The 19,948-nt window shown below is 42.5% G+C and overlaps 1 protein-coding gene across 5 annotated transcripts in view; it reads left to right on the top strand.

The window, feature by feature from the left end:
- Positions 1-3,859: 3,859 nt before the first annotated feature.
- HDX (highly divergent homeobox) overlaps positions 3,860-19,948 on the top strand; it is a 43,008-nt gene continuing 26,919 nt past the window's right edge. For 3 of the 5 annotated variants that reach the window (XM_062640175.1, XM_062640173.1, XM_062640177.1), the window contains exons 1-3: positions 3,860-4,042; positions 11,409-11,555; positions 16,013-17,137. In XM_062640175.1, the coding sequence (XP_062496159.1) occupies positions 11,409-11,555; positions 16,013-17,137 (1,272 nt within the window). In that variant the 5' untranslated portion in view covers positions 3,860-4,042. Of the gene's footprint in view, positions 4,043-11,005; positions 11,264-11,408; positions 11,556-16,012; positions 17,138-19,948 lie in introns of those variants that run through there. The other 2 variants (XM_062640174.1, XM_062640176.1) reach the window with 2 other exon arrangements.

Below are 19,948 nucleotides of genomic sequence, written 5' to 3'. Positions count from 1 at the left end.
AGTGCATCGCCACAGCAGCATTGCCTTATGACAACAAGCACAGATGACAGTGGCTAGGCCTGTATCTAAAAAAGATTTGGCACCCTGTCTTACACTCAAAGGAGATAAAAGGACATTTTCTAGATGTGTTTGTTAAAGAAAAAGCATCTATTAGGGACCCAACAGTACAAACTGTAGATACAGTGACTGGGAAAAGTGTATAACCTTTCCCTCCCCTTAAAAAATCTTCCCTTTAATGTTACATCATTCCACTTTACCTGGACTGGGATTAAATGGAGGAAGTAAACCAGGTTGGAAACAATGCAAACAGTTCTGTAGTCCTACCACAAGTAGGACTTCATTTAGGAAATTGTTCAAACAAATAGTGATTAATACAAAAGTGCCTGCAAAGCTTTGAAACGACTGCCTTCTTTCAGGAAACAAGGAATTTGCATTTAAACAAACTCCTCTGCGTGTAGATAGAATAAACTGACAGCATTAGTCTAAAGGGAAAATTATTTGGCATCAAACCATCAACACTTCAATTTTATTGTTCTCTCAAGGACAGAGATGGAAGATTCCTTTGTAAACATAGTTCTTAATAGGATAATTTTCTAATGAGCGATAGCAGTTTGTGATAACATTTAATCTTACACAGTCTTTCTGCAAAATATATGTGATGCTCTGGGATTGAAGAAAGTAGGATATTTTTATCTTCAAAAAGACAACGGCTGTCGCACAAGGAGGACACTTCACCTGACAGACTTGGTCTCGCCCCATCTCAGGAATTGTGCTGTGCTTTTAGAACTATTCAGAAGAAAATCATTTTTTTGTGAAACAGTTAAGGATGAAAACGTGTTTTACTATACACACTTGGCATGGTCAGACATGATATTCTTGTACCAAAGCCAGGGCCACGGAGGATCAGAACAGGCTGAGGAACTGCTCAGAAAACTGTTATAGTCTTTTGATGAAACAAAAGGAGCAAGTGGGGTTTTGCTGCGGTCAGTCCTGAGCCTGAAGTTTAAGTAATCTCTTCTGAGGGCTTAACTCATCAAAGATTCAGCACGAATGTTAGCAAAACATTCACAATGGGGGGACAGCCAAGCACTAGATTAACTGTGGGCTTTGCAGTACCGGCTTCTCCCATACATCTCCCCAGGCTCTTACCTGCACGATCTGCTAAAAATGCAAAAATGGTACAAGCTGCTGGAAAAGGGAGAAGGTCTTGGCACGGGAAAGAGAGGAATTGTGCTATCTGACAGTTGGGTTCCTGACTGTGGACTACAGAATAGGGCTTTTACTATGTTCCACATCCCATGTGGGAATGATGGGGCTGCCGTTAAAGTGGGCAATACCTACGCACTGTGCTCAGAAATCAGCACACGTATGTCTGGGAAATGCTTTCTCTGCCACATAGAAGCAGTAACCCATACTGAGCTAAGTAACTAATAGTAAGCTGAGCTAATTAGTTTAATGAGCTAATACAAAGTAGCTACACCAGAGAGTCTCGCTTTGATGTTAATTCCCTCATGTAAGGAGTCCTTTTATGTTCTGGGCTACTGTTTAAACTCCTGGACCAATTTGCCAGCCTCTGTTAATTTAAATCTATTATTAATGAATGAGAAAGCATGTGGATGCGGGTGCAGTGGAGGAATTATTTGTTTTATTTCACCCTGCCATATTTTTTCCCTCCAGGTGTGTCTCAGGGCAAACAAAAACCAGGGAAGGAAGTAAATAGGATGAAGCTCTTTCTGGAGCTTGTTATTCTGGTGCTGCAAACAGCAGTGGCTTTTTGATCCTGTACATCCAGTTTACTCTTTTGTATTGTCCAGTGTGTATTGTTAAGCGCAGCTCTTCTACCCAGCTCCTATCACTAGCACGACTACACTTAGTCATGTCCTTTACTCTCTTTTCATATTCTGCTTGCTCTTAGCTCTTGGTCTTACCTTCTATACTGAGACAAATTTCTATTGCTATGATCTATGTGGCCAGAAGTCTGCATACATGTTTCTTCGACAACTTAAATGCACAGCTGATGTCTCCTTTAAGAACAATCCTATGACCTTTTGATATTAACTATAGAAAAAGCACCTGTGAGCACATTATTAGTCAAATAACAGCTCTAGAAATATTAGTATCATTTCACATTTTAAGAGTTTAATAAGAGGTATTTTATCAAAGGCTTTTTCATTTTAGGAGACCGTCTCACCATGTTTGTTTCCCAAGTCCCACAGAATGTGAGAAGAAAACGTACCAGATTTCTCTGGTGTCCTTCCAAATTCCAAAACAATACTTTCTATTAAAGTGGTGTAGGGCTTTTACAGTTGCTGTGTTTAATTTTTACAAGGTATGTGTTGATGGCACAAAGAGGAAGGGGATATATGTAGAGGAAGCAGCAGTATAATGCTAGATTAAGGGTTTAAGATACGTGGACTCTCTGCAAAATCCTGTTATTAAATTCAGGGTGCTTACTACTACATCTAACCCACACAATCACTGGGTGTGACACAAAGGAAATAGTGTATCAAAGTATCTGGTATATTACCAAGAGTTGTTGAAATTATGCAGAGCTCTCCACATCAGCTACAACGGGGGAGATGTACATGACCAGAGGAGAGCTGGCTTGGTACATCTTCTTCTTTAAACAGCAGGAAAGGGAAGATAAAGACTGGAATAATTCAAGTACTGGAAATTTTTAGCTCAGATTAAGCTTTATTAATTGATTGACTTTCCCAAGTGGTGAAGGAAACGTAATTACAATGTGGACAGAACATGAACTACTATTCAACTATTAAAAGACACTCTAGAAGGTCCTACTTTATTTGTGGATAACCAAGCATTCACCACGTTTTCCTGCTGCACTGCTTATGGAAAACCATAGACAAAACTTTAGGTGGCCCAAAAGTGCGTTAAATGTATCAGGAGTCAGTATTAAAATCTTTAAACGATATAATTAACTTCCTGGAACTTTAAAATGAACATGCACATTGACCACTTTTCTCCTCCTTGCCTGTAAATAACCAGGAGCAATTATTTTCCTTCAGTCCCCCAGAAGTGTTCACCAGTTGTTCTGACTAAAGTCACTACACGAAATTGCCTGTTTTAACATCTTAATGTTCTGACATACAGCATGAACTATTGAGGACAGGGCTATGACATACCTATAGGCTTTGTAATGAACACAAGGCCTCAAATCAGATTCCGAATTCTTCGTGCTCCTACAGCCAAGCCACCAAATAATGCCTTTATGTGATTTCTATCACAGAGTCTGTCAGTACTGATGAGCTGTATCGGACATCCCACTGTTTATTGACCAGGTCTTCTTACGGATGGAAAACAAGCGCTCAGGGCTGCGCGTGGACAGTAACAGTGTTTTGAGTGCTTTGGGCTGTGGTGCTTGTAGTCACCAGCTCCAACCGATACACAGGCAAGGGCTTCCCAGGCCACAGGTGTTCACCCCAAGAAACAAAAAGTTCATTTCTTGACTGCCATAACGTTCACTGAACTGAAACCCCGACCCTGCATGAAGCTTTTCAGACTTCACCTACTCGCGTGCCCGGAGCAGCGCGATGAGAACCTTGTGAAACACGGTCGGCTTCACCGCACAGCCGATTCACTATTTATCGCTCTCTGAAAACGCCGAGCTCGCTTCACGCCCGCCCCGTCGGCGTTTCTACGGCGCCCACCGCTACCTGCCCGCAGGCGGGGGGATGCGGGTGAGCGGGGACTGCGCGGGAGCCGGGGACACGCCGGGCACCGTGCGGGAGGCCGGGGCTGAGGGCGCGGCGGGGCTGCCCGGTGCGGGCCGCAGGGGCGGTGCGGTGTCTGCCGCTCCCCGCACGGCACCGTTCGCCCCCCCCCCCGGGCGAGGGGCGGGGGAGCGCTGTCCCGGCCGGCGCTGATCTCACGCTGCCATTGGCCGCTGTCTGCGCTGACGTCACGATCATGATGAGAATTAATGATCGGAGGCGCTGATTTCATTGTGTGACGCCGGGACCGACCCAGCCGAAACCGGCTGAATCCGGAGCCCCGCGCGCCCGGGCCGGCCCCGCACAGCACGGTAAGCCCGGCGCGCTGCGCAGGGCCGGTGGGCGGGCGCCAGTGAGTCCCGGGGGGAGAGGGGGGCGGGCGGGGCCCCGCACGGGGGGGGGGCGCGGCGGGCGGGCGGGGACGGTGATGATGATGATGATGATGATGGTGATGATGATGATGATGATGATGGTGATGATGATGATGATGATGGTGATGTCCCTGGGCCCGCAGCCCCGAGGGGGGGACCGGCGGTGGGGGCAGGGCGGCCGCGCGGCCCCGCGCTCGCACACCCTCCTCCTGCCTCCCCCGCGGCCCCGCAGCGCCCGGCGCCGGGCACCCAGGGCCGGGACTCTGCGCATGCGCGCAGGAACGCGGTGCGCTGAGGAGCCGCCTGCGCAGCCTCGGCCGCGGTGAGCGTGCGCGCTGCCCTGTGCCCCCCCCTTGGTGCCCTGAGCGCATGCGCGGGAGGGTCGCGCTCGCCCCGCTGCGCGCCTCCGCGGTGCTGTGCCCGTGGGCCGGGGCCGGGGCAGCTCCGTGCGGCCGCTTGGGCAGGGGTAATGGTGCCTGTCGGTGTGAGGCCTGTGCGGGGCAGGAGGCGGCCAGCTGCAGGCGTTGTCAGGGAACAGCTCAAGCCGTGTTTCCCTCGGGGACTCCGGCCTCTCAGAGGCCCCGTTTTGGGGCCAGTTACAACCGCTTATGGTGGCAGTTGGGCACGGTGTCCTTTTGCTGTCAAGATTCTAGCTCTCAAGTGCTTGGAATGGTATGAGGGAGAAGTGCACTTGCCATGCAGCCTGTGGTGGTGTGGAGGGCTCACCCTTGGAAGAGCTTGTTTGGCACATGGGCATGCCCACTGAGGAATAAGTGATCCCCAAACCTGTTCCTCTCCGTTCTGTTAGCCTAAGGCTGCTGGTAGTATAGGTAAGAGCATGTGTAACCAATCATAGTGGTTCTGTATCCTCTAAACGAGTTCTGAAGCAGCCCTCGCATCTTCAGGGTAAATTTGTATGAGTATTCCTTTCCTTTTCTGCCACGGGCCCTACAAACCGTGGTGTGTATGCTTAATTTAAAATGTGGTTTGTCCAGTTGAAGTCAGAAGCCTTATTTGCATGAATAAAGTGAATAAACTTGCAGAGCTGTGGTCATGAGTTATTGTGTTATTAAGTTATTGAGGGCTGTCCTAATTTGTTCCTAATTAAAGGGCTTCGTTTTACAGGTAGAACCGTAATGCAGTGTTAAAACTGCTGTACTTAGGAGGGAAGCAGTTGTGCTGCGAGTCATGGATATTTAAAAGTAGTTTCACGAGCTGGTCTGTGTATTGCTCTTACCCACCCATAAGCATAATCTGCTACAGTTCAGAGCTGTGTAGTTGTGTTTTGGCGTGTGTAGGAAAGAGGCAGTAAGCTACAGATTCAGGTGGTTAAACGTTGGTTGATGTGTATCCAGTATGTCTGCATAAGTTAGGGAATTGGTTGGATGGTTCCTTCCCCTTGGGGTGTGCAACAAATTGTCAGCTTTTGGCACGTGTGGGAAGTGAATTAAGTGCTTGCTGGTGCAGTTTCGGTTTCTAAAGCTGTAGTAATAGCGTCGCTACTGCAGACTTGTCTTAGGTATATAGAAGCTTTCTTATAGTCACAGTTTTGTCTCATCTTTTATGTTGGCACCAGGTTTTGTTATTTTGTACTGCTGGAGGTCTGCAGAAAGAGAGAAAAAAGGAAATAAATTGAGGTGTGTGCTGGTTTTCTTGTTGTACCTGTTAGGAATGGACAACCTAAAATAGTAATAGGCTTATAGGCTTTTATAAGTGACTTTTTTCCAAGTAAATGTTTGTTTAGTCCTGAGTTTAAAAAAGCACACAATAAAACACTCCCAGAAACTGCTTGTTTTCCCTTTTATCTCTCTGTGTTAATCCTTAACAGTTTTACCATAAAGTTTTTTATACTTGGTTACTTTGTGGTGGATTGTATTCTGAATGAATTCTTTAATTGATGTTAATTTCACATCTAAGCCTAGTTTCTGTTACTGTCAAAAACTTAATGATACACCTCTCATCTTGTTTCCCTGTTTTTCAAACTAATTACTGTTAATGTAGTATTCTATAAAGGCTTACCTTGTAAGTAAGTTTTAGTTCATCAATCCTGGTGTTTAGAGGCCTTTTGACACTTAAGACTACATGCTCTACGTTGCAGGCAGACTTTAGACAACAGAAGTTCTTTCCCTTCTTAAGCTGCTTTTTCTTTCTTTGCCTGCAGATCTTGCAAGTAGTCATTGCAGAACAGATACGTAACTACTGAATTATTTGTTTAATCATCAGGAGATCATTGATACAGGATTATTTCCATTTTCATGTTGCTAGTTCTTCTGTGGTACTCTTTTTTATTTTCATTAGTTTCTGAAAATACATCTCTGGGCTTCACCATGTCTCCCTGGAGAGATTCTTCATTTTGGATGTTGAATAAAGTGACTGGAGTGGAAGGATGAGGCATTTGCAGCAAACAGTGTGGGATGTTTGTTACATTAAGTACCTCTTGCATGAAGCAAATGTGTTCCTATTTCAGAAGCAAACTCCCCTTTAGTTCTTGGGTGTTCTCCCCTCTCTGCATGTACAGTCCCTTGCCGCAGAAGGGAAAGGAAAGTGGATACTGTGGAAAAAGTTGCTCAAGCAGCTAAGAAAGTCTGCAGAAGTACTGGGTTTTGAAAGGGAATGAAGAACAATACCTTTCTATTGGTAGGTTTACAGGAGGTTGAGTAGTGAGAGGCCACCCAAGTGGCAAGTTGAATGGTAGTTGGCTTGGGACACATGGCAGGGGTGAAGGAAGTACTTACAGGAAACCTGCTTTTTCTTTTGTTACGTATTGTTCTCTGCACTGTCATACAGACAGCAACATGCTTGGCCAAGGCTACCTTGTTTCATTAGCAGAGCAGGCAGATGCTGAATCCTTAAATACTGCTTTGCCCCTTCTGTCTTTTATTGAAGTGAAAATACAACTTACGTTCATGGAATTTCAGTTTGCATGATGCTTTGCCTGAATTTTATTTGATTTCACAGAGTTCTTGTCTGTATCAAACTTTTCAGTGCCAATGTGCCAACTGGACACCTGGCTTCCCAAAAGCTCAAATATGCTTTCTAAGATTGAAAAGCTAAGCTAAAAATGAAATTATGATAAAAATCTGTGTGGTTTTCTAAGTTGGAGTCTGAGGTTCAAAACGAAGGTGAGAAATCCTGAAGAAACTGGAGTGCTTTGTAGGTGTGGAAGTTGGGAAAAGGAGTTTATTTCCTTTGAAGGTACTGAGATTGTTTTTAAGAATACTGAGCAAATAATAGTGAGCAAAACTTGGTGCCTGTGAAGATGGGATATGCAGAGGCAGCGCTTTGTGGATTAATGCGATGGCTTTGGACTTTGTGGCTTTCTAGTGGAGCTTCCAAGCATTCGGTAATTGGTTTATTCAGCACAGGGTGATGTTTTAGGGATTCTAAATAAGCACTTAAGAGCTGCTAATAGCAAACTGATTTCCATCTGGACTTTACAGATGACATACTACCAGTGAGCTTTTAACCTGCCAGAGAAGGAATCCTGCCAGATGTCCTATGCATGAGTGTGAAAGCAGAATGCCAGTTAGTGTTTTGCCCTATGATACTGAGATTGAATGCTTGGAGATAGTACTGCTGATATTGTGATCTTTTATGGCTAGTTACAAATTATTATGAGGGCAGTTAAAAAAGACACTGATTCTGAATTTCCTTTCTCTTGTTCTGTATAATTGAAGTCTTGTTGAGAAGTTGTTTTACTTGCCTGGCTCTGACCAGAGCACTTGTCTTGTGAGGTTGTGCTGTGTCTGTAACCCAGATAGCAAAACCCACTCTAATGCTTCCTTAGGGAGGGGTAGCTTTCTTGGGGCTTTATTCCCCATTAGTGCTCTGTGTTGAGGTTATGTATCACTTCTGTGCTGTCTGGGGCTTAAGGTCTACTTGTTTATTAACATGTTATACCAAACAATCATAGTGTAATTTGAAGTATTGTGGGATGTAATAGAATGGCTTGCTTTAGTGGACCTGTGAATCCTATGGTTTGAATAGTTAGAATTTAATATTTCAAGTGGAATTTGAACCAACTTTTCTGTTAGGCAGATGTAGCTGCCTGCATGGCCCTGCTGAACACAGTGTGTGTGCTCTGGTTTGTTCTGCAAATGACCCCTAAATTTCTGTTGCTTCTGCTAAAAGGTGGGGTTGTTTTTTCCCTTTTCAAAAAAGGATGTGTTAACTGGCAGGGCAGAATGAATAAGATTGATTGACACAGCAGGGTAGCTGATGATATTTAACAATATTTTAATGTCATTTCTGCAGTTTTGCTAAATATATGTGTGGATATGTGGGGCAAAGGGAGATGGTACGGAACTGTCTGTTGCCTTAGGATTCAGTGTATTTAAAACACAACAAGCATTAATAAAATCTGACTTGCTTATTTGAAAGTTTAGATGTTGGAATGTAAACGCAGCTTGGTAACTCTGTGTTTTGTAGGGTCCTGCAGTCTGTTTGCTTAAATCAGTTTCTGATGGCCTCCTCACAAACCCTTTGGGCTGTATTTGACTGCGTTCAAGGCAGAAGTCACTAAGGAAACTTACCAGTATTTTGGTTGGCAGGTGTAGTTTACAAGTGATGAAAATAAACTGCAAAGATGAGTTGTTTATTACACCAGACTGTGATGTCTCGAGCTTTGCTGGGTGCAGTCTGTCATGCAATGCATATAGGGTTCTCTGAAGATCAAGAGATTTCAGCAAAATGCTCTACCCTGTCCTTGCCTGAACTACAGATGTCAAATACAACAGTGAAAGTATTTTAACAGAGAAGTGACTTTGGACACAGAAATCCATATCATTAAAAAGCGTGTCAAGGACCTGACACACCTTCACTTGCAGGTCATGAGGTCTGATTCTAAAAATCCATCCTGCAGTTTGGAGGAGTTTTCATTGCAGTTGATGAACTCTTTGGAGAGCATGCTGCTTTTTAATGAGCCTGTCTATAGAAATCCTGGAACTATTTGAAGACAGACTTCATCTGGATATGGAACGATACAAGGTTCATAACTATTTCTGGTGAGGTCGTTTTTGGGAACTGATCTCAACTGAATAAAACAGGACCTCTGAAAGAATAGCAAACACACAGGTGTAAGCTGGGGCCTGCCAGTCCTGCAGGAGGAAAAAGAATCACAAAATTAACTCTTGCGTGTTCTTTAAAAGTGCCATAAATCAGTTGGTGGCTGCATCATCATGTATATCCACAGGGGAGATCTGAAGCCAGTACTTAACTTTATAAAGTAGATTTTGATGAACTTTATTGATTTCTTAATGGGCTAATAACTGTCTCCCCTGTTGCTTGCTACAAATTTATCTAAACAGCAGAGTATTCAGAGCAAGAGCCTCCTTTGCCCAGCTCTGACTGTGGCTGAATACACATTCTGGTGGAGGCATAACTTGGGCAAAGCCTGATTTGTAATGTAGCTGATGGTGCTGCACAAGAATGAGAGGGTAAATAACTGGGAACAGGGGTAAAAATATGATTGAAAAATCATCTTCTGTTCTAAGTATTATTGAAAAGAAAACAGTTTTTACAGCTTAGTAGTTAGTAATTTTTCTATGGTCTTTTGACACAGAGGAAAGTAAACTCTGAGGTCAAAGCTCTGGCCTACAAGCATTTTACTCCAAATTCTAGATACTAGTCTTTTTCTTTAAAGGCCTGTCAAATTCTAGTATCAATTACCATTATGTAGTATAATCATCTTGATTAATAATGTGAAAGGAGTTGGGTGTCTCCTTAATAATTTTACTTGCTCTAAATCAGGAGGAGTTCTTGTACAAAGATTAAATATATTGCTACTTTCCTGCTTTCCATCCAGAATTTCCAAAACTGGTAACTAAAAGCTTGGAAGCTACAAAGGATTCCCTCATCCCCTTCATTTTCCTACAAGGTGATGGTTAGGTATATTAGTCTTTAGTTTTACATTATTTGGATACATATACCAAAAGTATTAAAAATAACTTGTGGATGGTGACTTTCCGAGACACGAGGTCATATGCCAGGTTGCTCCTGGCAAGTGCTAGTGGTGTCTCAGCTGGCAGCCTCCTGCTTGGGGTAAAATAAAGTCCCTGGTATGGAAATCCTGTGGTGATGGGGTTCTTTTCTTGCATGTAACCAGAGGGTTATATTCTTTGCCTGTATGGACCATATAACAAGAGCACAGAATGTCAGTTTGCTGCTAGGTAGCCTGTCCTGTACTTGGCCATATTCAGCTGTTTGCCTTATCCAAGGTAGGGCATGAATCTTCACACATAACAAAGCTGGGTCAGTTTTAACAAGTTCATCAAACCGCTGCTGAAGAAGCTATCTCATCCCTGGCTGCCACTGTGACTGCCATGGCCTTGTCCCCACAAAGCGATGCCCTCTCATAGGGGGACCCAGTGCTGAGCTGGCTCAGCAGGCTGAAAACAGAGCCCGGAGAGTTGCTGTTCGCCTGGGAGGAGCGTGCATCTCCTCATTCTGGTTGAGCATGCTGAACCACTCAGCGCTGCTTCGGACAAAGTAAAGGGGCAGGAACACATCCTGAGGTGCTGTAGCCCTTTACTGCCTTTAAAATAACACTTAAATGTTCTCAAGAAATACAGCCTCAGGTTACAGTTTCACCATAGCATGAACCTTTCTAAACTCAGGCTGTGATTTGGGTGGTCCCTCCTTAGTGTTAATATTAGAGCATAAGTAGTGCAGTAGGCTGGACCAGAACTGCTTAAAGCCCTTCTCTTTGGGTTTTTCTCCCCCAGTTTGTCTTCTGGTCCTTGATCTTTGTGACTTTGCAGCTGGGAAGTGCTGGTGCTAACACAGCAGGAGTTGCATGACCAGAATGGAGTGTAGATTTGCTGGGGTTGGAGACGGCAGAAACTCTTAATTGTGCTGAACAGTCACCTTTCTTTTATCTCGGATTTTGTCTCTTTGTTTTTGGTAGGAGAGGAAAAACGGACCTGGCAATATTGTTGGAGCTGCTGGTGTTAGTCTGTTTGCCTAATGCCTTTATCCTTTATTTTTTTCTTAACAAAGAAACTTTTTCTTTGACACTAGAGGCTCTTGGACTTAGCAACCCAGTATAGTAGTTATTTATTTATGAAAGGCTGTCAGTGTTGTTCCAAACATGCAGTTCATCTATTCAACTTGAGTCTGTCACAAAGGAATCGCTAATGCTGACTGTAACGGGGGTTTTGGAAAGTAAGTAAAAGTGTTGGGAAAGTTCTCTGTAATGAAAACATGTCAACACTTAGCGTTCTCACAACAAACATAAATGACAGCCTGTACATTCTGCAAGTATTACAGTTTTTATTCCAACTTTCAGAGTATCTTCTTTTATTTTTAGATGAATCTGCGTTCTGTATTTACTGTAGAGCAACAAAGGATATTACAGCGTTATTATGAAAATGGAATGACAAATCAAAGTAAAAATTGCTTTCAGCTCATATTACAGTGTGCACAAGAAACTAAACTGGACTTCAGTGTAGTCAGGGTAAGTACTGAGGCCTTTCAAATTTGTATGTTAAAGTTATACACATTCATTTCTTTGCGTAAAATATCTGCAGAGGACTGGAGTCTCTAACTTCATGCTTGTCGTAAATCAGACTTCAGTGTGTGTGTGACATGTTCATTTTTATCCAGTGAGCCTGTTTATCGTTTATTTTTGCTGAAATGTGATTCACATGATTGCTGTATTTAGCAGGGGCCTGGACTGCACAAGGAGTGGTTTTTGTTTGGCTGGTTTGTTTGTCTTCTGTTGATGGTGTTTTGGTTTGTGTTTTCAGGCTTTGTATTAGTATTTGTTAAATTATAAATTGGATTGCCCCATACAAACCTTGTGTGATGTATTGTGTCAAAGTCCTGTTATCAGGGAGCTATTAAGTTAAACAGATTTATATAACCCAATGTATTTGGGGGGATAATTGTGGAAGTATTTCTTTTGACACACTGTCACGCTTGTATTCCATGTCACAATCATAAATATTGTGGTACCTCATAGTTATTTACAGCGAGTGCAGTCTTTTCTTGTAAAAGAATGTCACTAGTGCTAACGGGAGCTCTTCCAAAGTCTGTGGGAAGGGAAATAATAATCCCTTTGTGAAACACTAGACAACAAAATGGCTGTTGTCTCAGAGCAGAAATGGAAATCATGAAGCATTAGTGGAAAAAATAACAGTAGTTGAGCTACCAGCAACACTGGACGCTGAAGAAGGAGTAAGACCAGCCTATTTTTACTTTAAGCGGTGTACCAGTGGTATATTGAGAGTAACAGCTCTTCCTGCTCCCTAAATCTTGTGTGGATTCTCCTCCCTCAAAAGACTCTGGAAATATTAAAACTTACTTTCTCAGCTCTAGGTGGTGGGAAGTTGTGAAAGTCAGCCAGAAGTTCAGGCTCCCTGAAACAAAGAGTTGTAACAGGAATCTACTGTTGGTGCTGATGATGCAGTCAGGGCCTGTTTTTCTAATTTTATTCTGATTAAGGAGATAGAGGAGGCAGCCAGTCTCTCCTCTGCTTGCAGGCCTCATTCGCTTTCCATCTTCTTACTTCCATGTCCCTCTCTTTTTCACTTACTGCAATAATGTTTCATGACCTTCTTCCTTTAGTTTTATTCCCTTACGGAGCCCTTGCTTGCAGTACTTAAACTTTCTTCCTACAGTGCAGTGGAAACAAACCCGGCATTTGTCCTTCATTTGTCATATTTTTGTGTGATCTCACCTTTCTCTTCTTTACACCCCCCTTTCTGCCTCTCCTCGTTCCCCCCTTTTTCTCTATAAAACTCTTGGACAGAAGTTAGTACTTCTTCTGCACAATGTCGAGCAAAATGATACTTGGGTTACAGCTGGCATTTGCAGATATGACTATAATGGGAGCATGAATTCCCTAAATGTAACTGCTATAATTCAAATGTCATTACTCTATGAATATATTCTTTCCCTGAATCAGGATTTCTATAGCCTTTGTCCAATAGAACAACATCCAGTCTTTCCAGTCTTGAGCTGGGTTGGAAAAAAGAATGATTTATGAATTGATGTAAACCTCTGTGGATTTTATTACTGCAATACCTAAAAATATGTTCTCCGTTTCAAAATTAGAGAATGTGGTAAAGTTACTCCTGGGCGGGGGGGAACCCTGCCTCTCTTCACATTCAGTAGGCAACTATTCTAGCTGTGTCCGGTTTGTGTGGCCTGGTGTTGTTCATTAGTATTACCATACTTCTGCTGGTTGCTTTTTTGTCTTCACATGAAATGTGAGCAGTATGACTCGATACAGTGCAGAAGTCTTCCAAGTCTGATTTTTGCAGTGTTAGGGAGCGCTGGGAGCAGCGATGAGGGAGGTGATGCGAGCTTCTGCCCAGAGTACCACAACAGATACCAAAAGGTTTACAGGTTCGTCGTTCTTTTACACCTCTGGAAGGATTTCCTGAGGGCACTTTATTTTCAGATTTAGGATGGACTCTGGTCAAAACTAATGGCCAGGCACCACTGACAGTCCCTCTGGTGTGTGTACCTGGAATGTGGGACAATCTGAATTGCCAGCTCTGCCTGATTCAAACTGGGAATGTAAAATCAGGGTCTCTGAAATTCCAGGTAATTTTCTTAACAGGTGGACTTCAGATGTGTCATCTTTTCTGGGAGCTCCTCCTAAATGATAGTTAAGAATTTCAGTAGTGCTTCCAGTGTTAGGTAAAGTGCTCCCAAAGCTTACTGGTTGGAGGGCTGGATTGAAACAAAGATTTGTGTCCCTTTTCGTGGGATATTTTGTACTTAATGTCTCCTGTCATATCCCACAATGATACCATACCATCAAGTTAGTAACAACATGGAGCTTCCCTTTCAGTCTAATTCTTCTCAGTGATTATGTCTCACAGTGCTAAAAATGGGAGGCTTCATACTCTTTCCCTTCTCAGCTGTGCAGATCTTTCTCTCATCTTGTGCTGATCATCTCTTGCATTTACTCACAGGAACCCAGCTAAATTTGATAAACTCACCAAAACTTTTGTTGTTGTCTTTTTGTGTCAGTTAAGTTTTATGCCTTTTGGGGGAGTTCCCTGATCGTTCTGGTGAGTGCTTTTGGATAGATGGTGGGAAAAAGAAGCTGGGGACACGGTCAGCAGAATGGGACTCTTTCAGCAAATGGCAAACCTGATTTGTGCTGTCTCATGAAACTCTACTTTAATCCCATGTGAATAGTAGTTAGTCGCATTTCTTTGAATGCATTTCTTTTCAGGAAAAGTGAGAGGACAAGCTTTAGCTTTTAGTTCTATACAGTTGGAAAAGTTAGGGATGAAATCTCTTTCCTGGTCCAAACATTGCAGTGTCTCTATAGTTTTTATCTTGAGAATTTACTGACTGAGCAGAAATTGCAACAGCGAAGTTTGACCTTCTAGATTTGTTTTATTCAATTAAAAAAAGCGCCTTGAGATCTATGACTAAAATTTCTGCATTTAAAACTTGCTTTTGAGAAGAAAAATTTGATCATTAGTAACTGGGATGTTCCTGCATGCAATGAATCATTCCTCAAATTAGGCACTTTCTAAAATTCTACAACAGAAATGGGTAGAATGGCATGAAGACTTCAACACACTTCTGTAGGGCAGGGATGTGTATTTTTCCATAGAAAAATCCGTTTTACTTCCTTAGCATGTATTGATATGTGAAGAAAGCTTTCCTCCTTTCATGTGATGAGATTGAAATCCAAGATAGGTGCTCAGTGCAGTTTCCTTGTTATAGGGTGAGGGATTTTATTGTTTAAACCAACTGGTTGCTGAATGTTGAGATCTTGCTTTGGTTTGGCTTTAGGTGTGCGGTGGATGATATCCAGTGTGGTGCAGAAACTGTCTCACCATATCTCTATATGCGTATCTGATCCTTTTCATAACAAGCATAAGCAGATGCAGAAGCTTATTTTTCATTCTTTGGCTCTTGTATCCCGCTCCCTGATGCTCTCACATTCAGTACAGACAGGTGGAAAGAATTTGAGCAGGTCTTGTCTCTATGATCATGAAAATTGCCAGGGATAGTTAAGTGGTGCTGATGCTTCAAGAGCTAGAGCTGAGGCTTCCACCACATTAACTCTCTTTATCTTGAAATACGGAAGTTAATATTTTCCCTTCAGTTCTTTGTGCTCTGTCTTAATGTGTTATTGCAGGACAGGCATTCCTGTGTGTTTAAAACACACAGCAGTACATTTTAACCTGTGCACAGCTGCCGCAGTACCTGCACTTCTCAATGATTTTTTTTTTCCAATGCTGTCTTTTACACGATCCCATGTAACTGTCATTGTCACTTTCTGAAATGTCCATAATAGCAAGCTTGTGTCAGAATCTAATCCTGGTAGTCCAAATCTTGTCTGTCGGTGTCTTTCAAAAGCAGGCTTTGACATCAGATCTCGATTTGTGCAGCTGGCAGAGGAGAAATTAATCTGTAGGTCTAAATAGTCACAAAATTGTTTTGTAGTCGTCTAACAGAAAGTAACTTTTCTTCCTCTCATCTGAATTCAAGAACTGGCAGTTTCTGTTTAAGGTAGTTTTGAAGGTTGTATCTCGTTTGGTTACAAAAGGTTAGCTACATACCTCAGTGATGGTTCTGCATCCCAAAGTGCTAAATACTAAAAGTTAAATTTGGGGGAATTAGTCACAGCAGGATCAGTGAAATACATCTTAAAGGACAGGAGGCAAAACCAGTCGCAGGATTTTTGAGTAACTGGGGCTTTTGAATTGAAACTGGGGTTCTTGTGTGTTAATATATGAATCCCGAGCATGAGAGGCATGTATTTTTCACCACCCTGTATTGTTCAGATGCTGCATAATCAGTAAATTATTTACATTTTTGTAAACTTAGGTCTCAACTTGAACATTTAACATTGCATCAGATCTGCTTAAAAATGGAATTGCCTAATTTTTCTGCTTATTTAATGCTTTGTTTTGTGTTTGTTGTCATTGTTTGCAGACGTGGGTTGGCAATAAACGAAGGAAGATGAGCAGCAAGAGTGCTATAGAATCTGGAGGCACTCCCCCAGGGACTGTCCCTACTATTCCCTCAGTACCTCCGGAAGCAGCAGTTAGAAATGTGGTAAATATTGGTCGATCCCAAAGTCAGCAGACTTCTTGGACCTCTTCTAATAATGATGTAATAGTTACTGGTATATATAGTCCTGCTAGTTCATCTGGTAGGCAAGGATCCACCAAACAGACAAATGCTTCAGTGGCAGAAATACATAAAACCCCTATTCCACGGCTACCAGGAAAAGGCGATACAGAGTTTCAGCAGCAGCACATCCCTATAGGACGACAAGTACCACATTGTAAAAATGCTTCCCTATTAGTAGGGGAAAAGACTATTATTTTATCTAGGCAAACAAGTGTACTGAATTCTGCGAACTCCATCTATAGTCACACTAAGAAAAGCTATGGTGGTTCGTCAGTCCAGACTGCAGAGTTGGTGTTACCTCAGAAGCCCATGATATGCCACAGGCCCTGTAAGGCTGAACCCATGGGATGTCAGCGGTTACAAAAGCCAGACCATGCAGCTCTCACATCGCATGTGCCCCCCGGACACAGAGCTAACACCAGGGACCCTTCCTGTAGCACGCAAAACCTGGAAATTCGGGAAGTGTTTTCTCTGGCAGTTACAGATCAACCTCAAAGAATGGTGGGAGGAAGCACAGCACAGAAGCATTGCTCAGTGGAAGGCACCTGTCTGTCCATCGCGATGGAAACTGGAGACGTGGATGACGAATATGCTAGAGAAGAGGAGCTAGCATCCATGGGAGCACAAATACAAAGCTATTCGAGATACTGTGAAAGCAGCAGTTCTGTTCGAGTAGAGAACCAAAGTGCAGCCTTGTCTGGGCCAGGAAGAAATGTGAGCTGTAGTTCACAGATGGTGAATGCCAGGGACATGCCTGACAATATTCTGTATCATAGCAGAGACTACCATTTGCCTGCACGGACCTCATTACATACAACATCCAGTACGTTATATAGCAGTGCTAATCCATCAAGAAGTACCTTTTCTCCTCATTTTACAACTTCAAGTCAACTGAGGCTGTCACAAAACCAAAATAATTACCAGGTAATCCCTCTATTTATCGGTCTTCAAACCTTGAAGACAAATCTGTAGATAAGTACTGTTCCAAAGTTGGTAGCTAGTAAGTGATAGGTTCACTTTTCTGCAGGCTGTGCTCCATTTACATCTTTCAGTTAGAGATCATCCCTTCGTAAGCAGAAGTGCAGGTAGCACTGAAGTATCATAGCACTCTTGTCTGTATCGCTAAGTCCATGGCTGCTGTATATTGAGGAGCAGTGTGGGTTTCATAGATTTGATAGATAGACTGGTTACAAGAGGATCATGCCTATGACTGCTGATGCAGGCTCAAGTGTGCATTGTCCTGAGTTGGCTTGCCAGCACATATAGTGATACCCTTGGTTGTTCCTTTGCAGACATACTTTGCACGTGGCACATGGCAGAATGTAGGATCATGCTGTCATCTGTGTGTTGTGCAGTTGTTTGTCCTTATTAATGTCAGCTTGGATTAGCTCTTCCATCAGCACTGCCCGTACCCCCTGTGCAGTTGCCAATCTCTTGGACCTGTTTTATGTTAGGGATTAGGATCTCGTGCGAGGTAGTTGAGATGATGGGAGACACTAAGTGAGCAAATATTATTCTTCTCCCACAGCATCTAATTCAAATATCATTTTTGCATTCAATCTCATTATTTCCTTATCCTGTAATAGAGTCCCTGCGGTGGCACAGAGTGGGGAAAATTAGATGCAGGTCAGTGAAGAGCTAAAAGATGTTGAGAAGGTAGGACACTGGCTCACTTGTATTTTTAATTTTTGTAGTAACTAGAGGGATGATAATTGGGCAGGAAACATCCAGATTGATTTTTTTGTTCTTTTTTTTTTTCCCCATGGATTTTTATGCCTTCTGACATGACACAGCCTAGAAACACTGAGGTGAAAGTCTGAAGACTGACAGGATGTGATTCTGCGTGTGTTGCCTTTGTGCATTTGCCTGTTACTTCCTTTTTAATCTACCCGAAAGTGAACCATGTAAACAACATGCCATCTTTCCTTCTGCACCGCTCACTAGTGTAGAGGACATTACTTTGTGAAGTGGTTTTGGGGCGGGTTTTTTTGTTAGGGGTGGTGTTTTCCTCTTTTTTTTCTCACTTGTTCCTATCTTGTGTGAGGGTTCGAAACCAAGCTTTTGAGTTCAAGTGAGTGCCACTTTTCACCAGAATCACTGCTTTTCTCAGAAAACCTGAGGTTCGATGAGCGTATTTACTTTGGAGCAGAGCCTGTGTAGTAGATGGGACATGGGCAATTCTTATTTATGGTCTTTTTCTAGGCTGAGCACTTTAGACAAGCTGTTCTTTCTGTTTCTCCCTTCTCTCAGTCTGTCAGTATTTGCTATTACTGTTCTTACGTGAGTTATAAAGTGCATTAAATGCTGTTTACTTTTGATGTCCCAGTTTCATAGAAGAAAAGCTGTGAGCGTGCACATCTGTTCAGTAAAGAGCTGATAAAGCTGCAAAACTGCATACAATAGAGTTAAGGAAATTTTCTTAAGTTTTGTGAAGTAAAATACATCACTGATACCTGCAGCTGTTTTCTCATTTCACTCTTGAAAAGGCATCCATGAGATTTATTTCTTACAATTTTTTTTCTTTTTTTGAATGTTTTAATGCAGATTGAAATATCTTTAATTTGGGGGTTTTGTTGTTGTTTGTTTTTCTTGGGTAGGGACAGAGTTTTTAAACAGCGAGTTCATGAAACGTAGTTTATGGTAGGTGACATTTGATCTGTCCATGTGATGTGATATGGATCAAAATGAGGAGCTCTCTAACTCCATTTTGGGTTTGGTTTGGTTTTCTCCTGTTATAAAAATGTACCTGGGGGGGGGGGGGGTGTGTGTGATAAGTGAGGAATTCACTGGTACCTTCTTTGACTTTCATGCCTGTCTCTCAGAGACTCTGTTCTTTGGATTTAGGAATGCACCTTAGACCTTGCGTTGGAAAAATCACGCAGGTTGCTATTAATTCACTTGCTGCTGTAAACATGCATGCTGTGAACCTCTAGGATGACACTTTTAGAGAATTTATAGGGGGGGCATGTAGTTTCATGGCTCTGTGGAAGCTGCAGGGGAATCATGTCCTGCCTGATGCCATAGTACCTTGAAGGAACAGTGGTCCTGGTTTCTCCAGGTCACTGTGCTCCTTGCCAAGAGTCTTTAGCACATTCCAGAGCAATGCAAAAGTAAGTTCTGTGTCTTAAGAGGTGTTAGTGTATGACAGTGAGACTTCCAACACTCATTTATCACCTTGGCCAGAAAATGTCACCTACTGCCTTCAAAGTCCTGTATAACAAGTAATTTACCCTGCTAGGCCATTAACATATTTTGTTTAGATTGTCAGTTCTTCAATAGTTTAACCCTTCCTCCATGTCCTCCTCTTAAAATTAAGTCCAGTGTGACTCCTATTTCGTGTAGCAACTCCCCTTATAGCTTAATAATATTTATATGTTAAGCTTCAAGAGGTAGATTTTTGTAAGACGGGCTGTCTGAGTTCTTTTAGGCTTATGCAGGATGATACTTCTGTGTGGAGTCACTTCCTGTTCATCTTATTGCCCGTGTTTAGCTGATTTATCCATCAGCGTAGGAATTAAAATCTTACAATTTAGGGAAATCTTCCTAAATTTAAAAATAGATTAAACCTGAGCCACCTGATTATTGGAGTAGTTAAACATCCAAGCAGATGCTTCTTTAATGTCAGAACTGTGTGATTTGTGTTTTGATGAAGTAATTACTGTCGTACATTGGTGGAGTATCTAATTAGTAATTAGTTACAGCTTCCTTACTGGTTCCATTAATCAAATTCATGTT

This window comes from Pezoporus occidentalis, unplaced genomic scaffold (genome assembly GCF_034315485.1).
Source record: "Pezoporus occidentalis ecotype Australia unplaced genomic scaffold, CSIRO_AGI_Poc_V1 ctg63, whole genome shotgun sequence".
NCBI classification, from domain to species: Eukaryota; Metazoa; Chordata; class Aves; order Psittaciformes; family Psittacidae; genus Pezoporus; species Pezoporus occidentalis.
Note: the sequence above shows the minus strand (reverse complement) of the source record. Positions and strands in the feature narration are given on the sequence as shown.